The sequence below is a fragment of the Calypte anna genome, chromosome 1 (genome assembly GCF_003957555.1).
Source record: "Calypte anna isolate BGI_N300 chromosome 1, bCalAnn1_v1.p, whole genome shotgun sequence".
NCBI classification, from domain to species: Eukaryota; Metazoa; Chordata; class Aves; order Apodiformes; family Trochilidae; genus Calypte; species Calypte anna.
Window position 1 is genome coordinate 108326408 of NC_044244.1, and position 13762 is coordinate 108340169.

The window sequence follows — 13762 nt, forward strand, 5'->3', positions numbered from 1 at the left end:
CACTCGAACTTACTATTTGAGTATGTGCTTAGCAAATCGACTCTTTACTGTCAGATCTAGAAGCATGCAGGTGTCCATAAAAGTGGAGGGATTTATTGGGCTTTCATGCTGAAACCATACCTGCTTTTATGTAGTTTGATTTTTTTCTCTTTTCATTCTTGTAAATTATTTTTTACCTGTACCATTGCATTTAGTGGGTCTAAATAGAAAAACGTGTGTGTATTCTGTTTTCAGATGTATGCTAATTTGTACATCTAAACACAAGGAATTTTCCCTAGTAATGAAAGACACTGTATCTGCTAGGTGCTGTAAGAACAGTGATTTTGGAATTCTGGGCACTAGGCTTGGAAGATGACTTTTGCTAGGACCCTATGAGAGCCATTGCTTTATTTAAAATTCTGGTAGTATTGGTTTTACTTCACATTTTCTTATGCAATTATTAAAATAATACACCAAAATCTGGTGTATTTGGCCAGTCTTATATCAGGCAACGTCACTGGTTGTCCATGCGTAGTTTCAGAGTAGGCTGTTCAGAGGCACAAAAACAGCTTAAGTAATTGCTATTGTATAGATTTATATATGTCTAGATCCATTATATTCCAGTATATTAATAATCTCAATTTAATGGTGCCTGTGTCAGGATAATTTTCCTAGTAAAGAAATAAATTGCTTCTAAGTAAGTATTTATATTTTATGTCGCTAGCAACAGGCCTGTCTGCGTTTATCGAAGGTCAGTGACCTGAATTATGTTCATCTCTGACAACAGTGTGTGTGTAGTCATGAGATAAGCAGAGATTTCTCTGGTACTTCACAAGTATAACTTTAGAAATTGCAAAATAACCTTTTCATCAAGGAAAAACTTCCAGAGCTTTGTTGTGATTAGTTTGTAGAATCTTTTAATTTTTTTCACTAAAGGTGCCATATAGAATCTTATAGTGATACCAAATAAGGAAAATAGATGTATATACAAAGTATTTTAATTAGTAAAGTATAAAAAAACCTTCACAGACTTTTAATTCATGCTTTGGAATGATATTCTGAAAAATCTTATTTATTTGTCATGAGAAGAAATCTTAACATATGCTTGAGATTAAAGCAAAATTGTTGTGAAAATGTAGCCTTTCTTTAAAGGTATTTATGATAGTTGCCTTTAGCACTTAGGAAACTTGCATGGGATAGAATTGGACAGAACCTTTTCTCTCTACATAATCTATTTGCTGGACTAGTTATGCACCATATCGTATCAATTACATACATTAAGTTTATTAAATAATACAATTTTTTAACAAACAGTCTTACTGCGCTAGATTCAGCTGAACTGGCTTCCTGCTGTGTTCAGATGTAATATAATTGTCACCATTTGAAAAAACTCGCCATCTGATTGATGCCCAAGTGAATTCCAGAAAGCAAGATGGGGAGGATAATGAAACGTCTTCAGAGAGATGTTAATAATGTTTTTTGCATTTCAACTTTTAGGTTTGTAGAAGTACAGTTGCTCATAAACCAAATTTCATTGACAATGAACTTGTTGACTTAAGTTGGGTATCAGGTGTTTTGAAGGAAGGTGTGGATGCTTTGAAGCAATGCAGTGGAATAAAGCATTAGTCCTCAAAGAGGGCAAACAGGGAAACTAGGTTTATGGTGTAAGGAAAAGTTAGAGACACACAAAAACTTTGCTTTCACCATCTTTCTAATATGGTGGAGTATAATCCAGGATAAAATATGCTCATAATTTTTTTTGCTTATTTAGCAAAACATTTCATGGTAAAGATGAACTCTATACTTAAAATTATTAATGAATGTGGAGTGGCTTTGGATAGGTAATCCCATTTGTGTTTTGCATATCTCTGTTTTGAGGAGATCAGAAGAGCATTGTTTGGGTAGGAAAGATGATGAGTAGAAAGCAACAGTAATTAAAATATGAAATAAAAGAATGAAGTAAAGTTTTGGCATGGTAGCTTCATATGTAGGCAATTTATAAGAACTTCTGTCTTTGTTTAAATTAAAGATGTTAACTCTTTTTTTTCCTATAGCACTTTCAATAATTTGCTTTTCAATATGTTTTTTTGTCATCTCTTTCTTCCTCTCTACTCCTTTATTTCCAGTCGTTAACCTGTGCTCTGTACCAGTAAGTAGAACAAACTGGGTTCTTGAAGTCCAGTAAATGTTGTTAGTAAGGGAATTCTTCTAGAAATGATCACACAGATTGTGTGATGAGTGGGATTTGTTCTTTCTTCTCTTATCAATTTATTATCTAAACCAGGAAACCTTTGTACTGGCTGAGTGAAAGGCCTTCTGGTTTTAAGAACTTAGCAATGCAGAGGCACAACAGAAGTCACTCAGTTATTGACTTTAATGTGTTACCCCAGCAGCTACTTATATGTGATTGGTTATATCAATTAAAAAAAAAGTTTTCAATGTTGCTCTTTTATGCTGTATGTGTGTTATACTGTTACAATCATTGTAACTCATTGTCTTTGTTCTCTGCTGATGTTTTAAAATTAATTTTATGTTGTGAGTCCCTTCTTGGAATACAAGGCAGCAGCCTTTCCACCCTGGCTCTTAATTCCATACTATTTGTCCAGTTCTCCAGAATGCTATAATGGTTGGACAGAAGAAATTAATTGGTTTGTGATGGGTATGTTTTGCTGGGTAGCTATGAAGTTGATGGATTTGTTGTTTCTCTGTTAATAAACTGTTAATAACTTTGCTGATGTAGCTATAACTCCTCCTTACTGCTGGCAGCTCTAACTTAATCTTCTAAATTCTAAACTATTTCAGAACTGTGTGTTACCTTTCCTGTTTAGTTTCTCTTTTTTTGCAAGATACTTTTAGAGTTAGTATTACAAGTGATCTTAAAATATTCTAGATTAATCTTCAGTCAGCAAAAAGCATAACTTCCCATATGTATGAAGTTGCTTTTTCAAAATTAACTGTGATTCCAAGTTCTGTAGCTATACCTTGATAGTTTGTGTGTTTATTGGGTAATATGTTCTTACCAATAGATTTTCTCTTAATTTTTGGGACAGAGCTGACAGTTGCCCACGACAGAGCAGTGAGTTGCTAGCTTTGCAGGCACTTTGATAAAACATCAGCCTGTTGTAAAGCACTGGAGATGTGCTAATGTGCTGCTTTTGGAGCTTACCATTCACATTTTAGAACTGGCAGAAGACAATTATGAATGCTCTACAATCTGTTGTGGCTGGAAATCAACTAGCGTTGCTTAAACTAAGTTTGTTAATAATTTGGACTAAGCTGGATTAGTATTGAAGTTGGTCTTGTACTCATATAAGTGAGAGGTGATCCCTGCTGTATTTGAGGTGCTAGCTGTTAAAGACAAAAGAGCAATACTTTCAGTCCTTGAAGCTACTACTGGAAAAGGTTTTCTATAATCTTAGTGTCCACACATGCTGCAGTTAAATATCTTGGCCAGAGAGAGTATTCAAAAATGGGACTATAGCTCTGTAGCCTTAACATAGCCATGTAGGCTGGACATACAGACATGGTGCTTCAGAACCTCTCTTGTTTGTTTAAAACCAGAGATTATTTAGTATAAAGAAGAGGTTGCTCTTCCTTTTTTTCTTGTTTTTGAACAGAAGTGACTGCCTGTGCTGGGCTTAGTGGCACTGAGCTCAGTGTGAGACACTGTGTCTGTATACGCGTTGCAAATATGTACAAGACTGAATCTTCTATCCAGGCTGAAGAGATTTAGGCATGAGAGTGCCTAGTTTGTAGGATCTTGAGAAGCCTTACTCAGTATTTATCAGCCTTGCCAAGTTCATGGCTACTGTGAATGTGACAGAAGCATTCTGGGTCTCTCTGAAACTTCAAGAGTCAAAAACTAAGGCTGTTAAATGTGGGATGATGACCAGTTTTGGTTTGTTCCCTCTCTTTCAGAGGCATGACAAGAAGAATTCACTTATATGCTCATAAAATAACCATAGAACCACTGCAACATATATTCCTACACGTATCGCATAACTAATTGTTCATTGTCTTCCTAACACCCCTTTGTGTGTGTTTGTGTGTGAGGTTTCTGTGGCACAAGCCAGTGTAGTGGCAGAAAGCTAGTTGGGCTTAGGGTATATGTAGTGCTTAAAGAAGAAAAAAGAAGGGAGTGAGCTGCAACTTTTCTTGCTCAAATTGCAGTATCTAAGTGCATTTTAGGGTAGAAACACTTTCTTGGAGTTACATGTATCAGGAGGTGTTTAAATAATAATAAATCTAGATTTGACAGTTTGACTGTTAGGTTCTCTAAAATGCTTAGTAATTTGTAGAGGGTTTTGGTATTTTCATAAGTTGTAATTACCAACAATATTTCATTGAAGAGCAAGTGAAAAGCAAATACTCGACTTTGACCAAAGGCTGGCTGGTTACTTGTTGACTTTGTGCTTTGGCTGGTTTGGGTTGGGGGGTCTTCTTGGCACATTCCCACAATTCTTTTTAACTTTTTATAGCGATTTCTTCCTAGAAGTTCATGTCTTTATATTCCTGTGGTTTGTACAAAGTTGTAATTTTATTTGTCTGAGCGTATTTCAATTTAATGCAAAGGGAACCTAATTCAATTTCATGTGAGATAGGAGGAGAAAACTACATTTATGGATTTATGTGTGTTTAGTTTGTTGATTTAGTAAAATCCCTTGGAACTTAAGTTGTGTTTTATAAATGGTGTTCTGACTTTCTGTAAAAATCCACAAATTTAAGGGCTTTGCAAAGTTGAGTAACTATCAATAATTTCAGTTTTGCAGGTGTGAGAAGAGCCTTTTCGGGTGGCCTTAATTTTCAGAATTGTTCAATGAACAGCTGGAATTTAAGTTAATCCTAAAATCTCAACACTTCGATCATGTTTCTCAAACAATAGATGATAGTGGAAGACAATCGTCTCAATGCTACCCCTACTTTCACTGTTGGAAACGTTCTTGGTTTAGCTCTGGTTACACCTTAGAGCTAGGACTGAACTCTAAGCACTGTGTAGATCTAGCAGAATAGAGGTTTACAGGTTTTTAGGTATCTTATTAGTTTTCATTTACATTTACTTAATTTTTTTTTTCTTCATTTTGCAGTGTTTGCTGCTGGACTCCCCTGCCCCCCACACCCCCGCAGGATGATATGAGACTTGAAAGAAGACGATGCATACAGGTGATTTTATTTTCAAGGGCTTTTGGAAGGGAAAATCCTTGATGTTCTTGATCTACTTTTTCTTTCACTTTCGTTCTCTGTACCCTCAACATGTGCCATTCCAACCTTAGTAGAAAATTTAAGAACCTGTGGAATTCTGAAATCTTTCTTTGCACTTTGAAGCTATTTTGCAACTGTCCAGAAAGAAAATGGGAATACTTTGGAATTTGGAAGTACTGTTTCCAAAGCTTTATGCAAAAATGAGGATTTGCTTTTAAAGATGCAAACTACAGGTGCTGCTTTTAGTCTGGTCTTGTTTGTTACTACCTCCTTTTAATACCCCTGCTTGCCAATAGATAGATGTATGTCACCTGTTTAGTGACACCCATTTCATTTGTTAACTTTTTTTAAAAGAAATTTTACAGATCCATCTGAAAAGGAGCATAGCAAAGTAATAGCTAGGAGTTTGTTATTCCTTATTACATGATTATATCCAGTAACTGTAAAATATCTCAAGTACTGAGGGTATGATCTTTGAAGATCTTGGAAAGTCACTATATGTTCTTAAAGTTGATATATATTTTTTAAGGACATTCTTCTGGTTTTTGCTAATAAAAATACTGTAAGCTGCAAGTCTGTTTGCAGATTAAATAGCTTATTTTTACTGGAAATACGGTTAATACTTCAACATAAAAATAGCAGTCAGCAGAAGTAGAATAAAATCGGAGTTGTAGGTGAGTATTGTTATAGTTCCTTGTGACCTTTTTAAAGCAATGAATACATCTATGGCTTATATTTTGAGGTCTATAATAGTGAAGTACACATAAGACATCTTTCATTTGCTTGTTCAGCTTTAAAACCCATGAATCGTAGGGGTTGGAAAAAAAGCTAGATAGATTTATGTATGCATGCAGATCATTTCCTGATTGACAGTTTTCAGTTGCATCAGCTGTTCATGCATAAACAGCTTTAGAGGGTATATTTACATGGAGTATGTTGGATTAAGGCCAAGATGCTGCAAGTGAATATTTGGTTCTGTGAAAACTAAACATTCGTTCATTTCAGCTGAATGTTTGTAAGTTGTATGTTGATAGCTTCAAGTAAAACTGGGTCTGAAGAATTCTAAAATTAGGTGCAGCAAAGACGAGGAGAAAGAAAAAATATTCTGAAGTTATATTTATTTGGTTTTAAATATATAAATCTGGAGGAATAGCATTTAAAGTCTCAAAACTAAATCTTTCTATCTCCTGTCAAATTTGTGGAGCTCTGTCTAGTAGTCAGTCATTGCCATTGTTAACATTGTAGGTCATTTGCTGTTGCAGTGTGGATTAAAATACAGCCCAACTGAAATATTGGAAAAGTGGTTTGAAAGCTTTAGAAGCATTCATCCCACAACTGAAAGGAAAGATAATACTATAAAATAGTACCTTGTGTATCTTACACTATTTGAGAAAATTAAGTTTCATATTGTATTTTTAAACTCAAAGTTTTCATCACGATTTCTGGTCATGGTGGGCTTGCAGAATTGGAGCTTAAGGAATAGAAATGTATACAAGGTTTTGAATTTTAGATAGAAATTCTATCTTCTAAAGCCCAAATCTGTTATTTACAAGTTCCATAATAAATAATGAAAAACAATGGTACCTTGACAAAGAGTTTTCAGACTTCTGATGTGTCATGTAAGTTGGAATTTATACAAGTACAATTTATTGGCAGTTCTCTGTTTATTAGGAGAGCCAGTATTAGATTCTGAGAATAAGCACGATTCACATACCTTAAAATGAAAAAATGTACTGTAATTATTTTGTAATGCAGTAGCAGCAAGAGTCATATGATTGCTGATCAAAGTAGCTAGTGAGAGCTCAGGCCAGAAATTGAAAGGTCTTGTGGTTATTGAGGATGATACTTTTGCAGTTTCAATATAGCTTGGCTTCTGAGGGTGACTGATCTGAGATGCCCCGTAATGTCTCAGCTACCTTTGGTTAAAGGATGAAAGGCTCTATCGGGTAAATAAGTTCTTTGTTATAATGTTCACTTCACTGGAAATAGACCTACTATAAAACCCTAAAATTAACCACAGTGTAACTGGGGGGAACAGTTCTCTTGAGGAAGAGGATTTTTCTTGTTTTTCAAACTTGGAATACTTAAATGTTTTATTACCACTTAAGCTGCAAATACAGGAATGTATTAAGACCCACTGCTTTAAGCAATAGAAAATAGGAAGAAATGGTTATATTGAACCTTATTTTCCAGTTTGATTAAGCAAGAAAGCAAACATGCAGCATATCTGACTTATTTTTTCCTATTCTTAGCACCTATGATATGTAGGATACAGATAGAGAAGGACTCTTTAAAATACCGTTTGGAGTACTGAAAGATTTTCAATAGTTCCTTTTTGTCACTCTTGTTGATTCATAGATTTTATAGGATACTGCTTTCTGCAAAACACCCTGAAAAAAGCAAAGCTGGAGATTCAGCTCATTATAGGAAAAGCTAATTTTATGTTTCAGACATACTGTTACACTAAAAATGCGTGTTGGGATAACACTTAATGCCTTAAAATGTGGCTAGTGATAAAAAAATATTTTCAGAATGTGAATTTTTCTTTTAAATTTGTACTTTGAAACATAGTCACTCCAGGACATTTTCTCAAAGTAAGGAGTCATAAGTGCCAATGATATTACTACAATGATGGTTGTGGTTACTATGCTGATAATCATACTACCAAATATTTGCTTTTTATGGTGTAAGTAGCATCAGCTTTGGGTTTGTGTTCTGTACCTAGAAGTGAGGAGTCAACTTGGGTTTAAAAGTTCATGTTTTCAAAGATGTTGCTATGTCTTGCCCACACCTGTTAAGTGAGTATAACAGTGTGGTTGGCTGTTACTTTTTTCTTCCTCTTTTCTTCCTCTCTGCCTTATAAAAATAGATGAGTTTTATAACAAAGAACTTTTAAAGTTAGGTTTTGGTTTTTCAAGTTAGCTGCAGCCTAGGAAGATGTAACTAAAAATAATTAGTTGTCTGATCTTTAAGATTTTTGAAGAATTTAAAGCTTCTTGCAGTTTCTTAACCTTTGTAAGAAAAGGATTTATATCCTAGTTGAAAGTGTAAGGGACTAGTATAGATCTACTAAAACAAAAGTACAAGTTCCAGAAGGATCCATTCCTTAACACCACATGCTGATCCTCTCAGAAGAGATTAACTGGTAACAGTTACTGTTGAAGTATTGTTCTTGAAAGCCGAAGGGAAGGAGAATGACTCTGTGTGTTCTGAACTGTTTTTTGATGATGATGCATTTAGTATTAAAACACAACAGATCTCTCTTCTGGATTTAAATGTTGTACAAGACCATTGAATGACATTGTTTAGGACATTTTTGCATACTAAAGGCAGCATGGAAGCAGGGTAACTGTTATCAGTTATGTCTTAAATACACATAGAGAGTATATAAATACTACAACGGTTTTGTTCAATTCTTATGCCTGTGTAAATTGATCCAGAGTTTTGATCATGTTAAATTCATTAAAAGAAGTGCAGGGTAGTTACTTTAATTGTGCGGTAGAATTCATTATATCTTACTTTATTTTTTTTTAACACACCCACATTTTCATGGGTCGATTTGAAGTAAAAACCAGATAAAAATAGTAGCTGTATCAAATTTTTCTCTTCTTTGTGAAAATATATTGAATGCACCAGAGATGTCAAGAACCAAGCAAGTGCTATAAGATGTAAAAATAGTGTAATTAAGTTCAATAATCTTGGGTGGTGGCGGGTTTTTTGTTTGTTTGTTTTGCTGGTTGGGTTTTTTTGTTTTGTTTTGGTTTGTTTTTTGTTTCCCAGCTGCTTTACTTATTAAAATATAACAAAAGCAGACTAAAGACTTCTGGGAAATTCTTGGATTAGATTGAGTTCATAGCCTCGCAAGTGTTCAGGCATTAGTTTTATGTAAGAATAGAATGAAAATTTAGAATTGGGCCATGTCTCTCATGTCTTGTATTCCTAATATTTTAGCTACTGATTTCATTGAGCCTGTAGCTATTTTGAAGAATGTTTATATATGTGTCAGTAGTAAAAAAACAAACCAAAGCAAAAAACCCCCACTGTTACTCTGTAGCCAGAAAAAACTGTGTCCAGTATTGCTGCTTTGTATCTTGTATTACATTATACCAGATCTACTAATACACCTTTGGACTAGTTTGTTGAGAACTACTTTAAGTTTTACCAAGGAATTCCAGAAACTTACTGGGGCACCATTTTATTATCTCTTACCTATATCTTCCTGTGGAAATGATGACTATCTGTGATTCCACTGAAGTAATTGCATACCTGGAGTGTCTTTTGTGACATGTATGCTCTTGGCATAACACCAGAACTAGGTTGTGAAGAAGCAAACATTTGGCCTGTGTGCTAATTCCACATTGAAGTATGCATGGTATGGACTAGTTCTGGTTTAGTTCTCGTTGGTGACTTTCATTCCAATTAGACTTATGCTGCCTGTTAGTAACTTGTTCACATATTTGACTGTATCATTACAGGCAGTTTTTGTTGGTTATTCAGGTTTTGGCTGTGCAGATAAACAGAAGTTTAACATAAACAGAAGATACCAAGAAAATAACGTAAGAGACAGGGTTGCTCATTAGTAGTGGAAGTTTTAAATATAGGTATCTAATAAGCACTTTGCATGAATAAGAATGCTTCTTTGGTTAACCACTATTTTTACATAGATAACTCCCTTTGCAGGGGTTGTTCGTGCTGTCTTTCTGGTTGTTAGGTTTTTTTTGTCAGCAGCTGTGAGAAAGCCGTCAGGAACAAGTTGGACACAGTTGCTTACTGAAGGGCAACAGTTATCATACTGAAAGTGGAAGTTCTGCTTTTCAGAGATGGAGTCATTGACCTCAATGAATAATAACCTTGAAGTCAAGAGACTAGATTAATGCTCTACTTTCTGTATTTGGGATCAGAAATATGAAAACCTGGACAGCTAAAGTTAGATTCATGCATCCATATTTAAAAAAGAAGTTGCCTATTTAGAGGAAAAGGGATTTTTTTTTCCCCTCCTCCAAAATTGCTTGGTACCTTTTATAATGAAGATTTAGGTTTTAAGCCACAGTCCTCATCTAGGAAAAAACAAGTGACAACAGTATCCTGGTCCAGGGTTTTGACATAGAAATGTAGCCTGGTATCTTCATATCTGGAAGTTTCATTTGTATTTTGCAGCAAGAGTAATTGAAATACTCTTTCCTGGCCTGTTTGTAAGAGTGCTCAGTGGGGCTCACAGGGGCATTGGCTGGTAGTAGTCAACAGAAGATTGTATCTTCAGGATGGCAAGGAGGGGAGGGGATTGCAGATCTCTAGCCACTGCAGCCAAGTTGTCAGCTCAGGGTGCCATGAGATAGGAGATTTAGAGAAGCTTTGTTCTTTCAAAAGCATTGCTGCATAATGCTTGAAGTACAAGTGTCTTAAAGATACACATCTGTAGTTCTAGTGTTTTGGAAAAGTAATTTCTATTAATATTGTCTTTAAAAACTTTTTTTTGGTTAACTTTCAGCAAAGTATAAAGTGATGAGGACATGTTCTTTTTAATGAACAGTAGAGCTCCAGCAGCTATATTGTGAGGTTGAAATTTATTTCTGTTTCCAGCTTCCAATAACAAAGACTCACTGAGTTTTGAGAAAAATCTGATTTTTAACAAAAAATTCAAATTCAGATTAAGAATTGCAGTCTTAACAATTATAAAAGCCATTGTAGATTTCCAGATTATTGGTCAGTCCACTGAGTTATGCCTAAGATCTACCACGAATGTAACACCACAAATACAGTCTTTCTTTTTGCCCTTAATGTCATCAAATGAGCAGCACTAATGAAGAAGCCCATGTAGTGTCAGAGTGTTCAGCCCGTGAATGAAAAGTGAAGGTTCTCTTGGGTAACACAGTAATGGGATGGCTAGACTGCATTTAGAGCTGCTAATACAGTCTCAGCATTGTGCTACATCATGTTGACTTACTGGCTCAGGTGTTTGCTATGGTGAGCATTTCTGACATGCATCATGTTGTACAGCAGACAGCTGTTTTGCTGTTCCCTGTGTTTTTAGTAGCTAACTGCATTCACAGAGTGATGCTGCTTGCCTGGGTTAGGAGGTTGTTGGGTGAAGTCAGGAGTGGGGACAGGCTTTGAAGTGAATCTTGGCCTTATGCTTCTTGGGGGAAGGCCACTGGTTTACATCTAGAGGAAGTTTCTTCCCTTGAACTTAGTAACAGGCAACACTAGCTCAGGGGCTTGCCCTTTACTGCTTTCTAAGAATTGCCTCCAAAGTCTTGGATTCCTAAAGTACATCCTAGCGTGCAAATGTTTCACTGCACACAGCAATAGCTGCATGTGGATTTTCTATCTGTGGAGACACAATTCATTAAATTAATCAGTTTTGGCTAGTCCTGGCACTAATAAAGTTAACAGTGGCTTAACATCAACATGCACTACTTCAGTTCCACAGCATATCTGGTGTAGAATCCATCAGCAAGGGGATCAGCATTTCTAGGAGGTATCCTGTTTTATAAATCATGCAGTCAATAGTAAATGCCCTCTCTATCCATCACTGAACAGTTATATTTTTGGGTTCAGTTTTAAGATACAGAGAAAGAGGCAATAGGATGGCTCTCTTAAATGCCTGTCCTTAGTACTTCACACTGCTTGGTCGGAATCATACTGACAGTACTTTTATCAGGTAGATGTAGTGCAAGAACTGTGTTCATAAATCTTGTTGAAACTGGGCATTCTTAAAAACTGTTATTTCTCTATTTCTAGCCAGCCTGCTGTTTCTTGGTTCATTTGATCCCTGAATTTTTAATATGGCTATATTAAATGCTATTTTTTCAGACACTATTGACCATGAATTCTTTTAGCTTGATGCCTAACTGGTATGCAAGCCAATATATTACCACCTTGTCAAAGCAACATAAGATATGCTAAGACTTGATGGTGGAGATTTTTGCCTAGTTATATGTAGGTGAGTAAGCATTCCTCTTCCTAGGTTTTACTGTAGATTCCATATCTTAATATGTATCAACTATCCATGCCTATTAGCTTTGATACTTCTGTAAGAACACTTAAGGACATACTTGTCAGCTGTTTTACTTTGCTAGGTGCAGTTCAGACATAAGCTAAGTGGGTCTAGTTAAAACCTTCTGTACTAAAGAGCATAACTTGGAAAATGCCATAAAACTGAGAGTGTTTCAGTTCTCAGATTTTCATCTTGACACTCAAAAATACTTATTTGGTGATATGTTTTGGACAATGACTAGATTAGAGAGCAAAAAGGAATAATTTATTTTTATGAGTCGTGGTAAAACATCACATTTGGAATTTTGACCTTTCAGTTATCCTGTCAACAGTAGGTAATACACAGCACAGCATACATTGATCAGCCAAAGTGACATTCTGAAGCCATGTTTCTGAGGCCCAGTACCTAACTCCTGTCGACCTTTTGCTAAGTTAAGGAGTTAAGTACCTAGGTATCTTCAAAGATCTAGATTTTAGTATATAGCAGATAAGGGACACCTGTTGAACATATTTGCTATAAAGGTGGAGCAGGTGACAGCAGTTCTGTTCCCAACACAGAAGAGAGGTATGTGTATGATTTTCTCTGCCTTCCCCATCCCTCCCGCTCCAAAATCTATGCCTCTGTTTTCCTAACAAATTGCTTAATGGGAGTCCCTTAAAGGATACAAGGTCCTTAAAGTCCCACTAAGGATACAAGCATAGTTTTATGTTCTACTTGTACTGGTTAGTTCTGGTTCACCTAACTGGTTTCTTTTTTGCATCCTCTTGACTTCTCTTTTATTGCCTTATTGAACCCACCTAAACTTTGGTACAGCACCCTACACTTTTAGCTTGTCTCACAGTGTCTTTACTAACATCAAAGAGACTTAACATATTCACACATCTTGCCTATTTGTGGCCGCTGTCTTGGAGTGTACTTGACACTTGTTTGCACTACCTCTGAAATGTAATGTGGAAGGATCAATAGTTGTGCTTTGCCAGGGAATGAAGTAGAAGGATTGGGTTCACAAAGGTAGGTGAAGTTGGTTTCATTCTTACCTCTTTGGGGGACACACGTGATGTTTTACCTGGTTATTCAGGCAATAAGGCATTTGAGGAGAGAAGCGGCATTGTAATAGTGTGGTTACAGTCCGCAGTTCCTCAGGCTGTCCCACCATTCCAAGGGTTCCAGCAATACATGAATATCTATAGACAGAAGAATCCTAAGAATTTGGATGAATAAACCATATTTTGATGGATTCTAATGGTAGCTTATTTGTAGTAGGACTTCAATCCATCTTCGTGCTCTTCCAAGGTCAGTTAATATGCGTAGATGGCTTGAACAGAGACTGCAGTGAAATCATGCTTACTTTTACTAATATATGAGTCCTGACTTGCTAGTAATGTAGATAAGTGGATAAGATCCTTAATTTAGGTGGATTTAATATAGAACTGTTTAGCAATATCTTCATGTAGATATAGAATATTAGGTCAGATTATTAAAAAAATTATATATATTAAACAAACATTTACCAAGTTTTGTACCTTCCAATAGTATGGAGGCTTTGTACTAGCTTGGAAGGAAAGGGTGAGTTTGCCTTTTGAAATA

General features: G+C 35.7%; 1 protein-coding gene across 3 annotated transcripts in view; it reads left to right on the forward strand.

Annotated features, from left to right (window-relative positions):
- DYRK1A (dual specificity tyrosine phosphorylation regulated kinase 1A) overlaps window positions 1-13762 on the forward strand; it is an 85575-nt gene that overhangs the window by 24337 nt on the left and 47476 nt on the right. For all 3 annotated transcript variants that reach the window (XM_030446268.1, XM_030446277.1, XM_030446287.1), the window contains exon 2: window positions 5064-5139. In XM_030446268.1, the coding sequence (XP_030302128.1) occupies window positions 5130-5139 (10 nt within the window). In that variant the 5' untranslated portion in view covers window positions 5064-5129. The remainder of the gene's footprint in view (window positions 1-5063; window positions 5140-13762) is intronic.